This window comes from Echinops telfairi, unplaced genomic scaffold (assembly GCF_000313985.2).
Source record: "Echinops telfairi isolate 266 unplaced genomic scaffold, ASM31398v2 ScPeMD7_7424;HRSCAF=8462, whole genome shotgun sequence".
Taxonomy (NCBI): domain Eukaryota; kingdom Metazoa; phylum Chordata; class Mammalia; order Afrosoricida; family Tenrecidae; genus Echinops; species Echinops telfairi.
In genome coordinates, this window is record NW_022111324.1 from 93,357,987 (window position 1) to 93,379,890 (window position 21,904).

The 21,904-nt window shown below is 42.5% G+C and overlaps 2 protein-coding genes across 4 annotated transcripts in view; one reads left to right on the plus strand and one right to left on the minus strand.

Annotated features, from left to right (window-relative positions):
* The window catches only part of HEATR1 (HEAT repeat containing 1), a 76,492-nt gene extending 70,404 nt beyond the window's left edge, over positions 1-6,088 (plus strand). For both annotated transcript variants that reach the window (XM_004712186.2, XM_045297878.1), the window contains exons 39-45: positions 67-201; positions 318-422; positions 533-701; positions 1,381-1,535; positions 2,274-2,432; positions 4,811-4,919; positions 5,814-6,088. In XM_004712186.2, the coding sequence (XP_004712243.1) occupies positions 67-201; positions 318-422; positions 533-701; positions 1,381-1,535; positions 2,274-2,432; positions 4,811-4,919; positions 5,814-5,902 (921 nt within the window). In that variant the 3' untranslated portion in view covers positions 5,903-6,088. The remainder of the gene's footprint in view (positions 1-66; positions 202-317; positions 423-532; positions 702-1,380; positions 1,536-2,273; positions 2,433-4,810; positions 4,920-5,813) is intronic.
* Positions 6,089-8,996: 2,908 nt separating this feature from the next.
* LGALS8 (galectin 8) overlaps positions 8,997-21,904 on the minus strand; it is a 16,469-nt gene continuing 3,561 nt past the window's right edge. The window contains exons 3-11 of one of the 2 annotated variants that reach the window (XM_004712187.2): positions 19,104-19,192; positions 16,200-16,410; positions 14,385-14,504; positions 13,601-13,657; positions 11,784-11,810; positions 11,557-11,664; positions 11,023-11,111; positions 10,101-10,266; positions 8,997-9,210 (exon numbers count right to left, since the gene is read on the minus strand). In XM_004712187.2, the coding sequence (XP_004712244.1) occupies positions 9,061-9,210; positions 10,101-10,266; positions 11,023-11,111; positions 11,557-11,664; positions 11,784-11,810; positions 13,601-13,657; positions 14,385-14,504; positions 16,200-16,410; positions 19,104-19,192 (1,017 nt within the window). In that variant the 3' untranslated portion in view covers positions 8,997-9,060. The remainder of the gene's footprint in view (positions 9,211-10,100; positions 10,267-11,022; positions 11,112-11,556; positions 11,665-11,783; positions 11,811-13,600; positions 13,658-14,384; positions 14,505-16,199; positions 16,411-19,103; positions 19,193-21,904) is intronic. The other variant, XM_004712188.2, reaches the window with a different exon arrangement.

Below are 21,904 nucleotides of genomic sequence, written 5' to 3' on the forward strand. Positions count from 1 at the left end.
CCTTTACACAGATGCATTGCTAAACTAAGAATAATAAGGCAGGCTCGCGTCCTTTTTGTGTTGTAGGATCACATGGGTCCGTTTATGAGCATCTTGAAGGAGCACATTGGGGTGATGAAAAAGGATGTCCTTACTGCCCACCAGTCTCAGCTCACCACATTTTTCTTAGAGGCCCTGGACTTCAGAGCACAGCACTCAGAGGTCGGCTTATTTCCCCCCCCTCAAAATCCTGAATGGGTCACCTTTCAAAACAACACTTGTCAAAATAATTGAGAGCTAAATATCAGTACCCTAATATGTCGACCCCTCGTTTTCAGAATCATCTGGAGGAAATTGGAAAGACCGAAAATTGCATCATTGACTGTTTAGTAGCCATGATTGTAAAGCTTTCTGAAGTCACCTTCAGACCCCTCTTCTTTAAGGTCAGTCTTTTCATCTCACGCATCCTTCTGCTACAAGATTGGTAAAACGCATAGTTGCCATCGAATCCATTCCAGTTCAAGGTGAAATGGATACTACTTTGTCTTTCTAGCTGTTTGATTGGGCCAAGACAGAAGATGCCCCGAAGGACAGATTGCTGACATTTTACAACTTGGCAGACTGCATTGCTGAGAAGCTGAAGGGACTTTTTACTCTCTTTGCTGGCCATTTAGTGAAACCTTTTGCTGACACCTTAAATCAGGTGAACATCTCCAAAACAGGTTGGTGAGCTCACTTCCGTTCTGTCTGTGCCTGCCTGGTATTGTGTGTGCCTTCCAAACACTCACAAACCCAGACTCACTGCCATTGAGCCATTTCTGAGACCCTGTAGCCCAGGTAGCCCCGCCCGTTGTACAACAGTAGAAAGCCTCATCTGTCTCCTTCAGAGCTCGTCGTTTCGAATTGCTAACCTTGTGTAACCTCTGTGCCACCAGGGCTCCCGTGCCTTACACAAATAAGTACGAGACATGGCGAGGTACGCAGAGACAAGGTGTCACAGATGCTGAATCCAAGGCCAAGAGTTCATTTTCAGGCATTGACATGTTTGTTGTAACTTAAAAAAAAGATCAACATCAAGACCTTGGAAGAACTTTGAACGTTAAAATTAGGATTGGTCTATTCTCTGTTAATATGCAACCAATTTCGTGATTTGGGCGATTTAACTTGCTGAAGTAAGCATTAGGATCCTGTAACAGAAGCAATCTCTTGTACATGAGGCCTGGGGTTTCCTTCCTGTGTGCTCTGCGTTTGTCCAGCTTCTATGATTGATTTCTGCCCTGCCCTTCTACTGATCATAATTTATGTACAAACTTAAACTGTGGAAACTTCATCTATGTTCAATTTATGTTCAAACTTAAACTGTGGAAACTTCAAAACTTCATGTTTTGCTCTTGTCTGCAGATGAAGCTTTTTTTGACTCTGAAAAGGATCCTGAAAAGTGCTGTTTGCTGTTGCAGTTTATTTTGAACTGTTTATATAAAATCTGTCTTTTTGATACTCGGCATTTTTTGAGTAAAGAGAGAGCAGAAGCTTTGATGATGCCCCTTATTGATCAGGTAACTGTCAGTTTTCCCTGCGGAAAAAGCCATCATGGTCATTTTTGCTGCTTTCAGATATACTAAAATGAGGGTACTAGGCATCGTGAGCTTTTTAAAATAGTATTTTTAATGAACTTTGTATTTCAAAATTGATTTTTTTTTCATGGATTTAACTCGTCATAGTGTTGTTATGGAATTCTGCTGTTGAGCTTTTTTTAAGGAAAGCATGATGTCTCGTTATAAAATTTTTATTAAATTGGATTTCTCAAGCATGTTTTAGAGCAGGGGTCCTCAAACTTTTTATACAGGGGGCCAGTTCACTGTCCCTTAGACCCGTTGGAGGGCCGGACTATAGTTTTTTAAAAAACTATGAACAAATTCCGGTGCACACTGCACATATCTTATTTTGAAGTAAAAAAACAAACGGCAAAAACACCTGGCGGGCCGGATAAATGTCCTCGGCGGCCTGCCGTTTGAGGACCCCTGTTTTAGAGCTTGGCTTCTCTCTGAAAGAACTCATCCAAGATGCTGAGCTGCAGGGAAAAGAGGACACGGTTCCTTTTGAGTTCCCCGTATGTTTAGCCCAGAGAAGTCTCGGCATGGTGAAGGTGCTCTACTGAGTATTAGACTGGAGCTGCCTTTTGATCCTGCCAACATGAAAGCTAGTGGGTAATAGAGCATTATTTACAGTGAGTTTTTCAGGCAGAAGAAAATGCAAGGCAATAGGCCTTACAATCTGCCTCTTACTCTCCACAGCTGGAAAACAGGCTTGGGGGAGACGAGAAGTTCCAGGAGCGAGTGACAAAGCACCTGATACCGTGCATCGGGCAGTTCTCCGTGGCTGTGGCGGATGACTCTCTGTGGAAACCACTGAACTACCAGATTCTGCTGAAGACAAGAGACTCCTCGCCCAAGGTGAGGAAGTGGCCAGTGTTCATCACACACCCCAGCGCTGCACATACTCACTGTGGACTGCACACAAACTGAGAGGGGACCCGGGAAACTAGGAGGGGGGTGGATTGCTACTGATCAGCTTTATGTGGCAGAAGTTTGCATCTGAACATGTTAAACACCACTCTTTTGTTCTGTGCATAAAAAATGGAAACACCATTAAAACATCTTTAATAAAATAATAATGATAATTGAGGGCACATATGTAGGTAGCACTCATTTGTTATCATGACCCATTGAACAAAGGTATGTCAAAAGGCATCACTACTAGGGTTCTAGTTTCAAACATGTATGAATTAATTCCAGATAAAACATGTTTGGACAACAAGTCTCAGCAGTCAGTGGGTAGCTGCAGGCTATTTTTCTTAGTAATACTTTAGTCTTATTTAAAGAAAAAACAACTCACTGCCATCCAGTCAGTATTGGCTCAAAGCTACCCTATCCAACTGCCTGTGTGGGTTTCTAAGACTAGCTCTTACAGGAGTCAAAAGTCTCCTTTCCCTCCCAAAGACTGGCTGGCTGGTGGTTTTGAACTGCTGGTCTTGTGGATTGCAGCCCAGCATGTAATTACTACACCACCTGGGCTTTTACAGTATTTAAAAAAAAAAATTTTTTTTAAAGTTCCGTTAAAATAGTAGCATCTGAGATCTGCTAGGCCAGTTAAATTCAAGGCAGAGTGGTCAGCCTACAAGGTTATGCCAGCTATTTGGGGGGATTCCAAAGGAGTAATCTTTATAGATTCTCTTGAAGGGCCCAAGATGATCATATTGGCTTATTAGGATGAATTTTTAAGAAAATGGAAAACTGTTATTGGTGATAAAAAATTGCACGTTGGATTTTTCAGTGCACCTGCTAATTTTTCAAGGTTAGTAGGCCTGCACTACAAGAATTCATTAGGAAACCGTACTCCATCCACCCCAGCCTTCTTTTTGTTCTCCAAGCCCAGGACACATTTAAAATTATTCATTCCCTCAAGGATGTCAAAACTGCCTTTAACATGTTGTAAACCAGCAGATGCATACATCTTTGGGGAAGGAAGGGTTAGAGAAGTGCAAACACCGCCTTTATAAGCATATAGACCTAGATCACCGTTTACCAAAGTGGGCAGTACTGCACCCCTGGGGGGTGCTGGAACAATTCTGGGGGCTTGCAAAAGCAGATACCTATACTTTACCTTGCCTTATGCACAATTATCAAGGGGATGCGAAGTAATTTCTTTTCTGAAAAGGGGGTGGTAGGCCAAATAAGGTTGGAAGCTTGTCTTAGAAGGAGGGGAGGGTATGTCAAGAAACAGTAACTTCACATTTTGATTATTTTTAATAAAGGATTTTGATTTGGTAGCAATCTTTTTACTTACCCTCATATACTTTAAAAAAAATACTTGTTAGCTGTAGAGGTTGGTTTTTAATAGGTTGTATATACAAAGGGCTCCAAAAACTAGAAAAATACCATTTTCTTTTAATTCCATTTTTCCACAAGGTTCGACTTTTGCAACCTGAGGACTGCCTTTATATAAAAGGCTTCAAAAGTGTGTGGGGAAACAATAGAATTGTTCCACAAATGTTTGAGCCCTCCTTATGTCCATTGTATACTTTAGGGTTATGATTTTGTGAAAGTTAAGTGGTGGTGGTGGTAGGTTGAATGGAAGCTAACCTTCCATACTCAAGGGTCAAATGATTGAGCCTAATAGAACCTCAGTGGATAAAATAGACCAAAGCAACATTTTATTCATAGGATTTATAAGTTCAAATTTATAACTTTATTAGGAAATGAGGCTATTTGGATGAACCTCCAAATTCTGAATTATAAGTTCTTACACAAATGGTATCAAGAAAATCTTTATTCAACATAGTTACAAACCGTCCCCAAACCCGAGGGACTTTGCTTCAAAAGGAATTGTTAGCCTAAGAACTCCTAGCATAAGCTCATATTCTTGGGCATAAACAACTTTTTAAAGTCCCCAAACCTCTTGTCTTAGGACATCACGAAACATGAAAACAGTGAGTTGCTTTTTCTTCGTGGTGGGAGATAACGATGCAGTGGAATTCCATGACAATTGAGTTTACATGTGCTATCTTATTTTTTTGCTTTGTTCTTAAGGCATAACTAAAGTTTCACATTTGAACATCTGTAGTGCTAAAACATAGCTTGAAAACTTCTGATCGATATGGCTCCCTGTATCACAGCCACATCCCAAACTGTTACATAGACAGGTACTCTAGGTAAAAGTTGAATGAGCAGAACGAAATGAGAGAGACCATTCCGTTTAGACAGTACTTGCTGCAGCTCAGCTCAGCTGATAAAGACATCCCGTTTTTAATCATTGTTCTTGGCCTTTTCAGGTTCGGTTTGCTGCTTTGATTACCGTGTTAGCACTGGCTGAAAAACTGAAGGAGAACTACATTGTCTTGCTACCAGAGTCCATTCCTTTCTTAGCAGAACTGATGGAAGGTAATTTCCAAACTATGAAATACAGTAAAGTTCTGTGAAGATATGCCAACAATAATGCAAATGTGGATATACTGTGCTTGGCAATTGGCTCCAGTCTTCCACCCACTCCCACTGATGTATAGTCTGAGTAGACTGGAGCTAATGGTTTGAATGAGCTTGTAAGCATATGTTTCACTAGCTTTAGATTTGTGGTTTTCTAACAGCAGACTACAGTAGAGTTTTTAATTGGCCTCAAACATTCATAGCTATTTTAGTGCCCAACAAGGGAGGAAAAGGAGTTGCTAAATCTAGCTGGTGAGGGCTACTAAGGGTAAAGGTAGGGCATGCACCTATTAATAACAGCCAATATTTATTCAGTGTGCTGTTAGGTGCTTTAAATAAATTATTTCAATTAATCCTCCCAATGAAGCACAAGCACTATTTTACAAAGCAGGAAGCTAGAGGCATGAAGTGTTAAATACTTTAATAAAGGCAACAAAGCTAATGATAGGAAAGGAAGAATTCGGGTTTAAACCAGTTTGCACCACTCCGGTATGTGTTCATAAGCACTATCCCTCCACATACACAAGAAAATAACAGGAAATCTTAGTAGGCAGGATGCAGAACATGAGAATATTCTCGTTTCTATCATGTAGAGAGGGACCAAGGACCATGTGAGCTACTACCAGGGAGGCATTTCTGGGAATGTTGGAGGTTCTTACTCAGCTTACAAATACACATTTCAGAGCCTGGATGAGGAGTAGTAGTACAGGAGAGGTCCCTTGGTGCTTTTTGCGTATTAAGGCACATCCTCTCATGCTTCTGATTGAAGGACAGCCAGGGAATGCAAGAGCTCGGGTCATGATAATTAAGGCAGAGAAACGGACTCAGATTTTATTTTTATTTTTTTCCTAGATGAATGTGAAGAAGTCGAACATCAGTGCCAAAAGACGATTCAGCAACTGGAAGTTATACTGGGAGAGCCCCTCCAGAGCTACTTCTGAAACGGTTTCCAGACTTTGTTCAGAGTTGGTGATTATTTTTCATGTTTTTATTTTTGGACTTTGGGTGCCATGTTTGTGTTGGTGCCAATAGTCCCAACCTATTTAAAGATTTTTCATCTCTTTCTTAGAACACTCCCCATCATGTTTGTGTATATACAAAGAGTAAATGGTGCAGGGTGTTTTTAAGCACTGTTGTGTTTTGTCTATTAGTCTTTTCTCAATAGAAATGTTAATATTGCAGGCATGTTTAATTCTATACCCAGAGGTAATGGTACCTGTTCAGACTAGAAATGACCCCACTCCGAGTTACTCAGCCTTCAACCAAAACATCGTCTCTAAGCAGGTTGGCTTTTCACGTTCCACTGTGACTGTAAGGATTTACAGAGGGTGTCGCTCCTGCATGTAGTTTTAACTCGGGAGTGTGCTGCACCCTTCGTCTTTTTGAGGGGTTCGGAAGGGAGCATGGAGCATTGACACAACAGAAAAGGCCTGAAACACTAGGCATGTGTGACATGTCCTCCAGGATTAAGAATTATCTTATTTCCATAAAGGGCGTGAGAAAGAATTTTCAGTATGTTTTCATTGCATTGAGTTTATATTCTCTAATGCAGGGGTCCTCAAACTTTTTAAACAGGGGGCCAGTTCACTGTCCCTCAGACCCATTTGAGGGCCGGACTACAGTTTTTAAAAAAAAAACTATGAACAAATTCCTATGCACACTGCACATTATCTTATTTTGAAGTAAAAAAACAAACGGTAAAAACACCTGGCGGGACATGAATTCTACCTTGCATGTCTGGCTCAAGCAGAGGAGGTACACTGGTACAGATAGGAACTGGAAACACAGGGAATCCAGGGTGGATGATCCCTTCAGGACCAGTGGTGTGAGTGGCGATACTGGCAGGGTAGAGGGAGAGTGGGTAGGAAAGAGGGAACCGATTACAAGGAACTGTATGTGACCTCCTCCCTGGGGGATGGACAACCGAAAAGTGGGTGAAGGGAGACATCGGACAGGGCAAGATATGACAGAATAACAATTTATAAATTATCAAGGGCTCATGAGGGAGGGGGGAGAAAAATGAGGACCTAATGCCGGGGCTTAAGTGGAAAGGAAATGTTTTGAGAATGATGAGGGCAATGAATGTACAAGTACGCTTTACACAATTGTATGTACGGATTGTGATAAGAGTTGTATGAGCCCCTAATAAAACTTTTTTCTTTTTTTTTTTTAATGTCCTCGGCGGGCCACATGTGGCCAGGGAGCCGTAGTTTCAGGACGCCTGCTCTAATGCATGTCATTATGAAGCTGAGAGGCAAGAGTTCAAATAAGATTAAAGTTTAAGAACTGTCCGTAAAATTTGTTTCTATTGAGTCTGAAAGCCTTTGATCGGACTTCAGTATAGAAATTTAATGCATTAGTATGACAAAGGAACAACTTGCAGTTTACATATATAGCTTGCTAAGCATGCATATTTCACTTTAAGAAATGTGTCATAAAATGTACGAACAAATAATAGCTTCTTCCCCATCCTCCAAAAACCATGGAAGATTTTTTATAGTCTATCGAAAAGGAAGTCTTAATAGTACTTCGATGTAAAATGAAAATTGTTTAAAACTTAGAGGAAGCATTACAAATGGGCTCTTGCTTTCTCCTAACTGATCTCTAGCATCTCAACTCTGGATTCTAGAGCCTTCCCGGCACAACTCCTTCCTTATCCCTCAGTGTCATATGACCTTGGCAGGACTACCTGTGTTAAGACTTTAACATAAAAAGCTGAAAAATAATTGAGGTCTAGCAGTTTATACAGCAAGTACTTTTTACAAATAAGTGATAATAGTATTTTTGTGGAAACACGACTAAAATCTCTTTAAATATATACTTAAATTTGGCAGTCAACAGTTCCTATGTCAGAATCATCTGTTTTTGCTCTTACCTCACTCCCCCCTTCCAACCTTTGAAATTTCATGTAACATGACCTGTACGGGCTCTACATAGAATTTCTGCCAACTCACTTCAAAGAATAGAAAAGTCACGGAAATGTAAGCATTGGACTTGCTGATACAGGTTTGATTCAGGTCTTATGTTGGTTTGCATGTGGACAACTTTCTTTGCCTACATAACTAGTTTTTCCATTTATATCTTATTCTTTTCATTAACCCATAAAGGTTTTACAACTTGAATTCATACTGCCTGGTGGTGTAGTGCGTTATGAGTTGGGCTGCTAACCACAGGATCAGCAGTTCTAAACCACCAGCTGCTCTGTGGGAGAAAGGTGAGGCTTTCTACTCCAGTAAAGATTTGCAGTTATAGAAATCCACAGAATAGTTCCACTCTGTCCTACGTATTGCTGTGAATAAGAATCAACTCAATGGCAGTGAGTTTGGTTTTGTACCTTACTTTCTGCAGGAGGATGTCCAAGCCTTTGATTCAGCCCAAGTTCAAATCCTCTGAAATATGCATTTCCCAAACAAGAGCTTGACATCAAGTTAATTTCAACATAACTTGGGTTTTTGTTTTAACTGCTTTTGCCTTAATCTTTTTGCCATTTTCAGATTTTGTGGTCTTTTTTTACCAAAGAATTTTTCTGGCTAGTGGGAATTGGTGTTTATTATACTTAGAAAACTCACTACCAGATAGAAATTAACATTAAACCTCTCAGTTATGGGACATGATAATACCATGATTTTGAAAACAATCACTGTTGAAGGACTGGTGTCTTCTAAAGGATTAATTCGTGCCCAGGTTAGTTCAGAACTGGATTGAACGTCTAGATCTGAAGGACTCTGGCGAATGACGTGAAGTCTAGAGAAGTGGCCAAATCAAACAGCATATACGAGTCTCAGCTCAAGCACGCCACGGCTCTTGTCCACCACTACCCTAGTGCTGACAGACAAAAAGTGCTCCTCTTCCGTCAGCTGCTGTGTGGGTACTTGAAACTTGTTTGACGTGGAATAAAGACCAAAGTGGGAACAAGACCAAAGTAGCCTTAATAAGGTGCTGTCGCCCCAAAGTTCCTCGTTCTGTGCCCAATGGCTGAGAATGCTCTGTAGCCTTATTATGCAAGCTCATTAAAACAATATAATGACAATGAGATGTTTTAACTAGGCCAGTATTACATAAGCCATTTTGTATTTCATTTTCACAGCAGTCATGTCTACTACCAGCTCCTTACGTCCAGTAAGTTGATATCTCCATCGATTTCCAGTGTGTCAACATTGCTGAGCTCTTTAAATCTATGCTTGTACTCCAGGCTGTGTACACCATTTATTGCAACCTTGAATTCTTTAACATCACAGTAAATTATCATCTGGAAGGAAAGCAAACGCATCATTAGTGGTGTCCCTGGGTTTATTATATAAAGAAAAAATCATTTGCTGTACACTAATAGCATGTTAAGAATTAGACGACTCATTATACTACACAGAGTTTTTCCAGCTTGCTGTATAGCCAGCTTCCCTCCTGTGATGTTTAAGACACTGATCTAATAGAAGGAAATAGGTAAGAGCTCCCTCTGCCCTGTCTTGCTCAGGGATATTGCTGTCTGCTCAGTATCCCAGAGACCTATTCTGAGAAAGGTACATCTTAAGAGATCAAGCACTTGGGAACTCGGGGATGCTAGTTCCAAAGATCTCAATGTATTTTTCTTCGCCATACACAAACTCAAGATCCCTGATGATTAAACATTCAGCTGCTACAAGGTTAACAACATGGCAGTCTGCTTCCATAAGGATCATGGCTTTGGAAACCCTCTGGTTTCTTTCTTTTTTAAATACACAAATCCACTGGGTGAGAGACTGCCACCTAAAACTGTATGTGTAAACAAGAGGGAAGAAGATGGCTAGTGGAAGCAAAATAATGGTTTCTGTTTCTGGACTTTGCCTCACAGTCAATAAGGATTAAACACTGTTAGTCCAGACTTGAGAAAAGGTTCCTCTTAAAATGCCTACTGATTGATACTGTGTTACACGGCCATTTGAGATATGACAAGAAACATTCATCCTAATGCAAATAAGATTGTCTATGAGTGGACATGACCATTTTTGCCAACTATGTATGGTATGATTGTCAAAAGGGAAATTTAAAAATATAATCAAACCAATGCACACATGGTCTACACGTAATTTACACGGATTGACTATCCTGCCCCTTGGTCCCAGGATTGCTTTTTCTGTCTCATTTTCAAAAGTATCATCTCACCTCAAAGTACATTCCAGGAGCAAAGGGGAAACTGGTGATATTCCTCTCTTCTTCTCCCCAGCAGTCTTGAAGAAAAGAGTTTCTTACAAATGCTTTACTATTCAGGCGTGGGTTCAAGTGTAGAGCAATGTCCCTTGATTTTCCTGCTACTAGATCTACATTAAAGCTTTGGATAAATAAAATAAAGGTTCAATTAACCAAAAGGAGAGTCTAATAGCAGTTTCTGCAACTTAAAAATTATAATTGAACTAAGGATGACAATAACTATAAAACTTAGGTAAGCACATGGATATGATGCAATGCATATGGAAGTGAAATTTAAAACTTTCAATTAGCCTTCCATTGAGATAATTATGTTGAGATGAAAATGTAAAAACTTGGAAATCACTGGTTGATCCTAAACACTGGTTGAGGTTTAGGATCTGGTTGGGATGATTTAAAAAAAGGCTTAAAGCTAATAAGGAACAATTGATTCAGAATGCAGAAATTGGGGATCCTTTCAAGTAGGAAGTTTCTTCTAATTGTTTATACATGTTCTGGTCCTGAAACAATCTAATTTCAAACTTGCAACAGTCTGGGCTCCTGGGAAGCAGATTTTTTACAAGATATCTGATCTTACAGAGTTGTTTGATGTTCCGCTTATGCCAAGGGTGGGAGATGAGGGTGGATAGGATGATTAGCAGCAGATCAAACGGGCCATAGATGCTTCCTACAATCACTGCTGTGAGATAGCCTAGGTCAGAACACTGCAATTCAGTCCTGGCTCTGCTGCCAACTTGCTAACAGTCTAACCCTCCAAGTCCACAGGAGGAGAAGACACTTAACCCTACTTACATCACACAGGACTGCTGCTGGAGTACAGTGAGGGGCAAACCCCCAAGGGGGGGAAGTATAGCACTGCTATTAGTAGCTCAATACTGACCCTTTAGCATTTCTGTTCACTTCTCCTTTGATGACGACAGTCCGCTCAGGGCCCATGGAAGAGTTCAGCCTTGCAACAAATGGCAGCGTCTGAAAAGAAACCATATTCAGACCCAGGCAGTCTGATGAAAGCAATTTCATGAGATAACTATCCAAAGGGCACAGTTGAAAGGCCATTGCACTATCAACGCCATAAGGGAACAAAGTCTGTCTTGACCCAAGATATAGCCCTAGCAGCCAACCCTGGGTGAAGCACTCGGTACATTTTGGGTTATGAGATGAGCAGGTATGGAGTGGATGAAACTTATTTGGGAAAGGTGGCCTCTTAAGGGTCTGAGAGCAGGGTTTATCTCCCGCCTGAAGAGGAGCGGCCAGGGTGAGAGCTAAGTGATGACGCACACTAAGTCTGACCCTGCACCTGGTGACTCTGAGACAGGCCCAGGATAGCATGGCGCTCCAGGCTCCCACTGGGCAGAGATTACACAATAGCTAGTGGAACTTAAGTTTATTATGGAAAATTTGAGGCTCTTCAAACCTTTGAAACAGAGTTGGTAGGTAGTATTTTGGCACAAGTCAAAGTGTGACTGACAGTCGAATCTTTGTTCTTGCTGTAGGCCATTCTAGGTGCGACTCTATGACTAGGCTGCAGGGAAACAGTTCTGGAGTGAGGGATGGGGCAAGCACCTGGTTTTCAAGGCTTATGCTATTCATTTTTCTGGAAATTTTACAAAATGTTACTATGAACGAATCAAGAATACGTACAAGCTGTGAGATGCCAGACCTCTGTACCTATGGTAAGAAGAGAGAGCAACATTTAGTAATAATAGTCGAAGCCAAGCATGGCAGGGCGAGGACATGCATGCCTGTCTGCCAGCACATGGCTTAATCTGAGGCTGCTGGGGAATGGTACAGATTACACAGACTAGAGAAATAGTCCAATGATCCTGCTAGTCTGAATCCTTTATCCTCCATCAAAAGTTATTCATACATTTAAAAACTGTCAACTCAGATTCCTAAAAAATACATCCTTGCTGGACCAGTTGAGACTGGAGGACCCTGAGATACTGTTTAAACTTTATCTGTGAGTACAGTGCTTTATTATAAAACCAACTATGAGATCAAACGTTAAACAACTTATTAAAGCAAAGGAGAGAGATAAGGGGGCAAGGAAACGATAAGATGAGAAATTGCAATGAAAAAGAATGGTGATACATCATGAAAAATGCAATTAACATTAACGAGCAATTTTCAAATGGGAATCTAATGTGCTCTATACACTTGCCTGAATACACAATAAAATATATTTTAAATTCCTACTTGAATTTTACAGAGTGCCCCCAAAATGCTGAAATTCTATTTTATTTGTAAGGTTTGAATGTGCTGAGATCAGTTCAGCTCTTCCTTCTTTCGGTAAGAGCAAAGACTCACTCTTCAAATTGCACTTGTCACCCAGAGGAAGGAGATACATATGGAAGTACACTAGTAATCAGTATTCACAAAACAACACCACGGACAGCACTGTTCAGTGCGTAAGAGTTCTTTGTACTAAGATGAGGGCGGTGGTTACAAAGCCTGATAGCTGAAGTCAGCACAAACACACGAGGGCACCACGGAGGAATTCTGCCTTAGCTCTAAGTGATGACAAAGTCCAATGCCTCACATTTTAAAAGGTAATTAAAAAATAAAGGCTGATGGTGCCCGGCTATCAAAAAGTATAGCGTCTGGGGTCTTAAAGGCTTGAAGGTAATCAAGCGGCCATCAAGCTCAGAAGCAACTAAGCCCACATGGAAGAAGCACACCAGCCTATGCAACCACGAGGTGTCGAAGGGATCAGGTGTAAGGCATCATCAGAACAAAAAATCTTACCATAGTGAATGATGGGGGGAGTGCGGAGTGGAGATCCAAAGCCCATTAGTAGGCCACTGGAGATCCCCTTGCAGAGGGGTCTCGGGGAGGAGATGAGCCAGTCAGGGTGCGATGTAACAATGATGAGAAATACAACTTTCCTCTAGTTCCTAAAGGTTTCCTCCCCACTCCCACTACCATGACTCGAATTCTATCTTGCAAGACTGGCTAGACCAGAGGAGGTACACTAGTACAGATAGGAACTGAAAATACAGGGAATCCAGGACGGATGAGCCCTATAGGACCAGTGGTGTGACTGGCAAAACAGGGAGGGTAAAGGGAGAATGGGTAGGAAAGAGGGAACCGATTACATGGAACTGTGTGTGACCTCCTCCCTGGGGGACAGACAACCGAAAAGTGGATGAAGGGAGACATCGGACAGGGCATAATATGACAAAATACCCATTTATAAACTATCAAGGGCTCATGAGGGAGGGGGGAGCGGGGAGGGAGGGGAAAAATGAGGACCTAATGTCGGGGTTTAAATGGAGAGAAAATGTTTTGAGAATGTACAAATGCGCTTTACACAATTGATGTGTATATGGATTGCAATAACAGCTGTATGAGCCCTAATAAAATGTTTAAAAAAATAAATAAAAATAAAGGCTTATCACCTAATGTCAACTAAATTAACAGTTTTAAACTACTAGCCCATTACAAGATTTAATATTTACATGTTCTCTATGTATAGGTGTCAACTCCATGGAAGATGCTTGGGTACCTTGTGAGTCCTGAAGGGGCAAAGAAAAAATACAGTAAAAATTCTTAGGATCTATCAGAATATCTTCTAAATATACCTGCTTGACACATCAAAAACAATTATGTGATACTACGCATAAAAATATGCTTGAAAACACGTTCAAAATGTGTTCAACATTAGAATCTGCCCCCATCAATTTGGCAAACATTAAAAAGAATAACCAGCGTGGAGGGTGTAAATTAGTTCAATGTTTATGGGGACAAAATGGGAGTTTCTAGCAAAATTGAAAACGCAGACAGACATTTCACATCTAGGATAAACAGAGAAATACTCCACTACTAAATACCTCCTCTTCCTAGGTTGAAAAAAAAAAAGTGTGTTTAGCTAGAACCATAACAGACTTGAGATCTTACCAAGAGAAAGCCCCTGGTCAAAGGAGTCCTGGGTGGAACAGTCAAGTATCCAACTAGCTAACTGAAACTAGCAGTTCACACCCACCAGAGGCACCTCAGAAGATAGGCCTGGTGATCTGAAAGGTCACAGAGCAGTTCTGCTGCCCACATGGAGAGTGGTGGTGACCACAAAGCAGAATCAACTAATGGCAACCACCAATAACTAGTCTGAAAGATTTACTTTACAAAAAGGTTAGTACATTTTACATGACTTTATCAAAATAGGAGATATGAAAGATTATTTCCACAGCATTTAGTCAGAAAATCATTATCAAGGAAGGCACCAAGCTGTGCAAGGACACTCACGGAGCTGAAGCTAAAGCCGATGGAATGAATATTCACTTTGCCATAAATGCCCAGAGTGTCGATCTTCTCGGGGCTAATCCTGTGTACATAGAGGAGTGTATGTTTTCCATTCACAGCCACCTAAACAGATAGAGAAAACATCTCCCACCATGGGAGTAAATTATTTTCCCGGGTTTAAATTTATATCTTTTCATGTCTGACCAAATTGTGATAGAAAGAAACTACAATACCAGTATCGTTTCTTAACTTCTATTGAGTTCCTGATCTCATCAGCTACCATGGACCCTGATCCAGACAAATACATGCATTGAGAATGTGTGTGTGTGTGTGCGTACGTGCATACGTGTAAGTGCATCCCGGGGTTCAAAGGCTACTTGGAATCACAAATGTGCTAGAGCCCTAAAAGCTCAGGGTAAAGACAGGCCCAGCAGGTTCACTACCACATTTCCTTAACAAGGACACTGCAGCACCACGAGAGACGGCTAATACATGTGGAGAATGTTCAGACAAACAGTTACCAAACTCAACTGAGATGCACTTTTTAATCTAAGAAAATCTGTCCCCCAACGGACTACTTATGTGGGTCTCTTACACAGTGCCTGATAGAGTGGTCTTCAGTACACTTAGTTCCTCCTTGTCTTTTCCCCCGCATGCCAGCTACTGCATGAGGTTCCGCAGGGAATATCGAAGCAGCACACAACATGGCCTCTGACTCGGGGGATCTCAGGGTGTGCTGCTCCCTGAAGGGCAGAAAGGATTCGTACCCATAGATGGAGAGTTTTCATTCCAATCAGTACAAATCTCTATTTCTGAGTAAGCTCTACAGCTTGAGTGAGGGACAACGGTTACAGGACCTTCAAAACCTGTTCCACATATTCTCTAGGTATGCAATGTGGTATGAAGCCAGTGGGAGAACTTACTATACAAAAGATTTAAGATCCTGTCTGAGTTTCTCATGAGCCTAAAGAGTTACCTTCTGACAAAACTAGATTCCAGAGAACTGTTTTTACTCCCATACTGAAATTCCCTATCTGCCTACCAGTTCTGGATTCTTTGCACAGGCTTGGGTAATGGCAATTAAATTTATTATCACATAATTTTCACATAGTTAATATGACAGGAGCCCTGATGGCATAGTGGTTGCTCAATGGGCTGCTAATTGTGAGGTACATCCACAGATCGAAACCACCACTTGCTCCAAGGGAGAAAGACGGGACTTTCTACTCCAATAAAGAGTTACAGTCTCGGTAACTCACAAGGATAGTGCTACCCTGTCCTACAGGGTTGCTATGAGTTGTCATGGACTCACTGGCAGAGTTGTTGAATTAATGTAATGCCTTGTCAATTCAGGATAACGCTCATCCAAGCTCAGAGAAATGAGCTCTAATAAAAAGAAGTGGCCACGACAGACCTGCATTCCCACATGGCCACACACAGCAGTTACGCTCCTTCATGTAGTCAGGTGCCTCCGGGAAACTCACAGCAAAGGCCCAGGGGCAGCTCTACCCTGGGAGCTCGGGTTCACTGAGTCAGCACGGACTTGGTGGCAGGGAGTGTGGGTTTATACTTTCTCTGGATTAAAACATAATCACTGCCACTGAGTCATTGCTGATTCAGAGCAACCCCCTGTGGGTTTCTGAGATTGTAACTTTATGGGAGTAGAATGCCCAGTTTTTCTCCCAAGGAGGTGCTGGTGGTTTTGAACTGCCGACCGTGCAAATTGCAGCCCAAGGGTGAGGAAAAAAGGGTGCAAACCTTCCCTGTAATCTTATTCTCACTCATGATGATTCAACTTAATCATTCTCCAAAACGAACCTGAAATTTCTCCTTCAGCACCATTATCACAATTTCAAAAGATTTTTCTTTCTGGAAAGGCGTGTCAGAGGTGATGTCTTCCCGTCCCCATTTTTCATTAAGGAGAGTATTACAAACAATGCAGCTAGATCTTCTGAAACGTGGGTTGAGATGAAAGGCCACATCCGCTCGGGGTTTCACACTGCTGCCACACTGTAAGTCCACCTGGAACCTGAGAGCAAAGACATGAGGGCCGTGGGAGCCTGCACATAGGAGAGCCTACAAATGTCCATTCTCGCTGGATCTTTGCCACATTCTTACTCCACAGAAGCGGTTACAAGATTTAAACGCATTTTACAAACAGCTGGTATTGCACTGTGCAGTTACATAATCTGTTGTCAATTTGAGACTTATGAGTGAAGGGGTGGAGTTTACCTGTCAATCAGGTTGCAGCTTGATGACCTCATATGGAGGTGCTAAAGAAATAAATAGCTCACTGGAGGGGAGACGCTCGCTGACTCCCTGCAAGTCATTTCTGACGAGAAGCCACATAAAGCTACCCTGATGCAGCTGGAGGAGCCACATGGAGACCCTGCCAGCGCTGAGATGCTTACAACGCCACAGAATCCACAAGACTTCCCACCACTGGCCTGTGATCTTCCTGCATCCGGCGTCATTGCACGTGTTTTCGTGAGTCTGAAGAGGACTTTATAGATAAGTATCAGACTTACGGACTTGAATTGGACTGGGCTAGGATGTTTTCTCAATATTCAATTGCTTATATATAAAGCTCTTTTCTACACACCGAGTACCTCTGAATTTGTTTCTCTAGTCAACCCAGACTAACACACATACCAACCACAAAAGTCACTCTGGTAAGCAAGACAAGGTTTGGATCCCAAGAAACATCAAAGATTTGCCTCAGCACCTCCTGCCAGGTATCTTTACCTACACAGACTCATCACCAACAGGCCAGGGGTCCTCCCTCTTGCCGAGCTCGGCTCACTCATACTTCTCCTTAAGCTCACATTTGTGAGGGGATTGAACTACAAATAAAGGCCACACCCTGACTTTCTCAGCACTAGCTTCAAATAGACAACAGTTGGCTGGCTGATAGTTCTACGCAAGCCAGTAAGCCATGGTGTGTTTTACTTGGTTGCCACCTGTAGGCCTTCCATTAGCCATAGTATGCCTAAGCCTATTTCCATCAAGTCAGTTCTAAGTCACAGCAGCCCAATATAGGGCTTCTGAAGCAGGCACGTTTCTCCTGTGGAGTGGCTGGCGGTGTGAGCCGCAACCCTGGCAACCGCAGCCTTATGCCCAGTGTCCCTTCATAATATGTAGAGTGCTGGAAAATAACTGGGCCACTGTACTTAGAAGAAGAGTAGGTTGGGTCATATTCTTATCTTTATATGAGACTCAATGACCTGATTGAATATTTTGTACTTAATTAATGCCTTTCTACAAGTAATAGAAAAAATGATTTCCCAATCCAGTATGAGTATAACTCTGCACAAATCAGACCATTTGATATACTATATATGTATTAGGGGGTGGCCACCAATACAACCCATCAGAATAACACTGTGACAGACTGCCAGAGTACAAACTCCTCCGTGCCAGAGCTTGCTTATAATATCTAGTGATAATAATTATCATATCAAGAACTGGTTCTTCACAAAAAGTGGCAACTGAGCATTTTCTGATGAGGCAATCTAAAGCAGCTGTTAGGCTCGAACAGATTAGAATGTCTATGACTTCAGAGTATCTACGACAACAGACTACCAGCCACAAGGTGAACTACGGGGACTTCTGCAGATAAGGGCAGCAAGCAGGAAAAACCCAGACTGAGACATATGGTCTAATCCCTTGTTCCCTCATCCATGTCTAGCTCCCTCCCTTGCTTCCTTACCAATACTACCCCTGAGCTTTAACTAGCCTCCCTTTCCAGGATAAAAAAGTATCTCCATTTCCTGTGCAGCTCAAATGAGATGTTAGTGGAGGTCTTCTGAGACGACTACTGGAAATGACCTCAAAAGGCAGCTGACATCTGCCTTCTGTCCACCCACACACACCGTGTAGCTACCCAAAGCACAGGTCTGATGAGCTGGAATTCCAGCTCCCCAGGATTATGAGAACCAGGAATGTAGAGGGCTACTTCTATTAGAACTTTAGAGTGGCCATAAATGGGCTACACTGTCTAAGCTTAATTTTTGTGAGACAAATGTAAGTCTATCTTATTTAAACCACTGTTATTATTTGGATGTTAATTACAAAGAGCTGAACCCATCTCAAACTGATAAAAACATCAACTCCAGCCATTTGTTCCCAAAGTAAGCATGCAATAAACCACTCAGATCAATCCATCAGCTATTAGACTCTGACTACAATTCTTTTGTTTAGCTAGAAAGCTAGCCACGCAAAGACCACCTCGGTTTACTGCATTTTACAGATGTGCATTTTCCACACACTGAAGGTCTGCGACAATCTTATGCTGAGCGAGTGCACCGGCATCACTGTGCCAGCACGTGCTCTTTGTGCCTGCATCACATTTGGGTAATAACCACAAAATGTCACACGCTCTCGTCGTGTTTGAGACGAGAGTAGAGTGTAAACTTCTGTGTATACCAGGAAAACAAGCACTTCACGTGCCTTGTTTTGTGTGGTGTTTGCTGTACTGTGATGGTTCCGGGACAGAACGCACAGGGTAGCTGAAGTATGCCCATCAGACATAGCGGTCAAACATTTCAGACTCCAAATAGCCTAAATTCAGCCATTCGTCCCAATCCCCTCGGCATGTAGGCCAGAGCTGCTAATGAAAGCAAAACCAGGCCTTAAAATATCAAAATGGTCTCTCCTACATTTTGTTGCTGTTCCGAAATGACTCACATACAGTTCAGCCACTCCTTCCTTCAGAAATTTTACCTGTCTGAATCACTAGGCACATGCCCACGTATCACAATCAAAGTCCCAGGGTCCAGCTGCTCAGGAATGGTGCCAACATAAGGGATCACCTGGGGACGGAAAAGAGATTGTTTTTAAAACCATCATTTATACAAACACAATTACTAAGAAAGAGTAAGCAGCATTCCAGTATCAAGAGAATGACTCACTGTTTAAAGGCTGCTTGAAGTCTGGCATTTTCTAAGAAGTCCTTACTATTTAACTGACTATGGGACGTACGGGAGGGCATTTCCATGATCTCTAAATCTTCGCACTTATTTGGCTGAGGATTTTGTGAAATCAAGCTTCTACTCAATATGATCATTGTGATAGTAGGAAAAACATGCTGCAATGCCATGTCCCTTATCGTTTTCCCTGACATTCTCCTGACAATCCCCAAGAGAAACTTCATGACCCCCTAGTTTCTAAGCCAACCTGGACAGGCCATGGTAGCCTGCTGCTGGAGGGGGCTGCAAGTGAAGCTACACTCCCACACCCAGGCTAGGACACCAAGCCTTCAACTCTGGGTTCCCCACTGCAGGCCACACTGGCCTGTCTGAAGTGCAACAGTGAACTGCAGGATCATAAGGATGAGCTCCAGGTGCTGTGGATCTCAGAAGACATGGAATCCACATGCCTCGGGCTAGTCCTGCCAGCAGGCTTGAGTTCTAATAGGTTACTAGAGTAGTTACATAATTTCATGTCAACTTGAAGATACATAGAAGTGGAGGGGTGGAGGTTAGTCTGCCAATCAAGTGCCTGATAGTGCCTCCTTGTGGGCGCAGCCCTCTCATGAGGAGGACTCTGGGAACCTCCCCTTCTCTGCCTTCACATTCCTGCTGGCTGATCCTGGATGCGTCCACCACCATGGGAGCCACACGACTTAGCACCCACTGGCTGGTGATACTCCTGCATTCTGCATCATCGCGTGTCCGCAGGAGTCTGAAGAGGGACTTAAGGACCAGTATCGGACTATGGACTTGAGCTGGACTGGGCTGGGATGTTTTCCAATTATACAATCACTTCTTGATATAAAACTTTTTCTGACCCACACAGGGGTGTCACTGGATTAATGTTTCTCTAGTCAACCTGGCCTAACACAGTTACTCTGCCCAGTATTTAATGCACTGTCAAATCTTGCCAAGCCTCTGCCCCAGAGATAACGCCATCATACATCCTGACCATTAACTCAGGACCTGTGTTATGTGGCGGCATCTTGCAGCCAACCATCTCCCTTCTCCACTCGAGCATTTGACCAGCCATGCAGCCAGATAGCTTTATGCCACATACCTCGCTCTTCCCAGTTACAATAAATATGCTAAGCCTAAGCCAATGGCTCATACACTCAAGGTCCTGGATTAGGCCCAGTCTCCTGCGAAACTAAAGTAGTCCCTCTGAGGACTTAGCTCGGCACTTCCTACCATGTTTGTTCACATGCATCTCTGTCTAGACCAGTGGTTCTCAACCTGTAGGTCACGACCCCTTTAGAGGTCAAATGACCCAGGGGTTGCTCGATTCACAACAGTAGCAATATTACAGTTATGAAGTAGCAACGAAAATAATTTTATGGTTGGGGGGTCACCACAACATGAGGAACTGCATAAAGGGTCACTGCATTAGGAAGGTGGAGAACGACTGGTCTAGACAGGTCTGGCTCATCATGTGTGCACCCCAGGAGAGAAGAACAGAAAATCACTAGCTCCGTGTTGAGTGGGCCCTCACCAACCTGAAACGGGTACCGGCAGGCCTCCCGCGTGCATAGAACGAGGTAAGCAGCTGCTGGACAGAGATCTCAGGCAATAAGCCGATTATTGCTCTGTGCATTCAGATGTGAAATGAACAGAGCAACTAACCATCTGGTATCGTGGGAAGGGTGGGGAGGTTGAGTACAGCACCAGCAGGTTAGAAAAGGAAAACCTAACTACCTCTATTGATTCTGTTACTGCTCCAGGAGCAAGAGTGGCTGGCGGTTTTGAACTGTGGACCTTGTGGTTAGCAGCCTAATATGTAACCCACAACACCACCAGCATCCCTTCTCAAACTAGTCTAAGAATATGCTAAATAAGAAAAATTGCATAGGCAAGTCATATAGTTTGCTTTATCTTCTCCCCAAGAAGAGTTAACAGCAGAATTAATCTAGCACCAATGTGAACTCTAACTTTAGAAGGAACGATGAAATAAAAGCCAAAAGATTATAGACCCCAATAGGGTCTTCATACTGCAGAGTTTGGAGTTTTGGGTTAAAGCGCCAGAGGCCTGGACAAGATCCAGTACTTCTCATTCTCGATCCCACCACTAGCTTTTGACATTTTACTTTACTCAAGCACCAAGTACAAACAGGCAAGGGAAAAGCTGAGACGTTAATTTTTTTTAAAATCATTTTATTAGGGGCTCATACACTCTAATCACAACCCATATTGTGTAAAAAAAAAAATTTACACCAGCAATTGTGTAAAGCACATTTGTACATTCACTGCCCTCACCACTCTCAAAACATTTGCTCTCCACTTAAGCCCCGGCATCAGGTCATTTCTTTCCCTCCCTCCCCGCTCCCCACTCCCTCATGAACCCTTGATAATTTATAAATTATTGTTTTGTCATGTCTTGCACTGTCCGATGTCTCCCTTCACCTACGTTTCTGTTGTCCGTCCCACAGGGAAGAGGTTACATCGGTTCCCCCTTTCCATCCCACCCTCCCAGTATCACCACTCTCACCACTGGTCCTGAAGGGATCATCCGCCCTGGATTCCCTGTGTTTCCAGTTTCTATCTGTACCAGTGTAC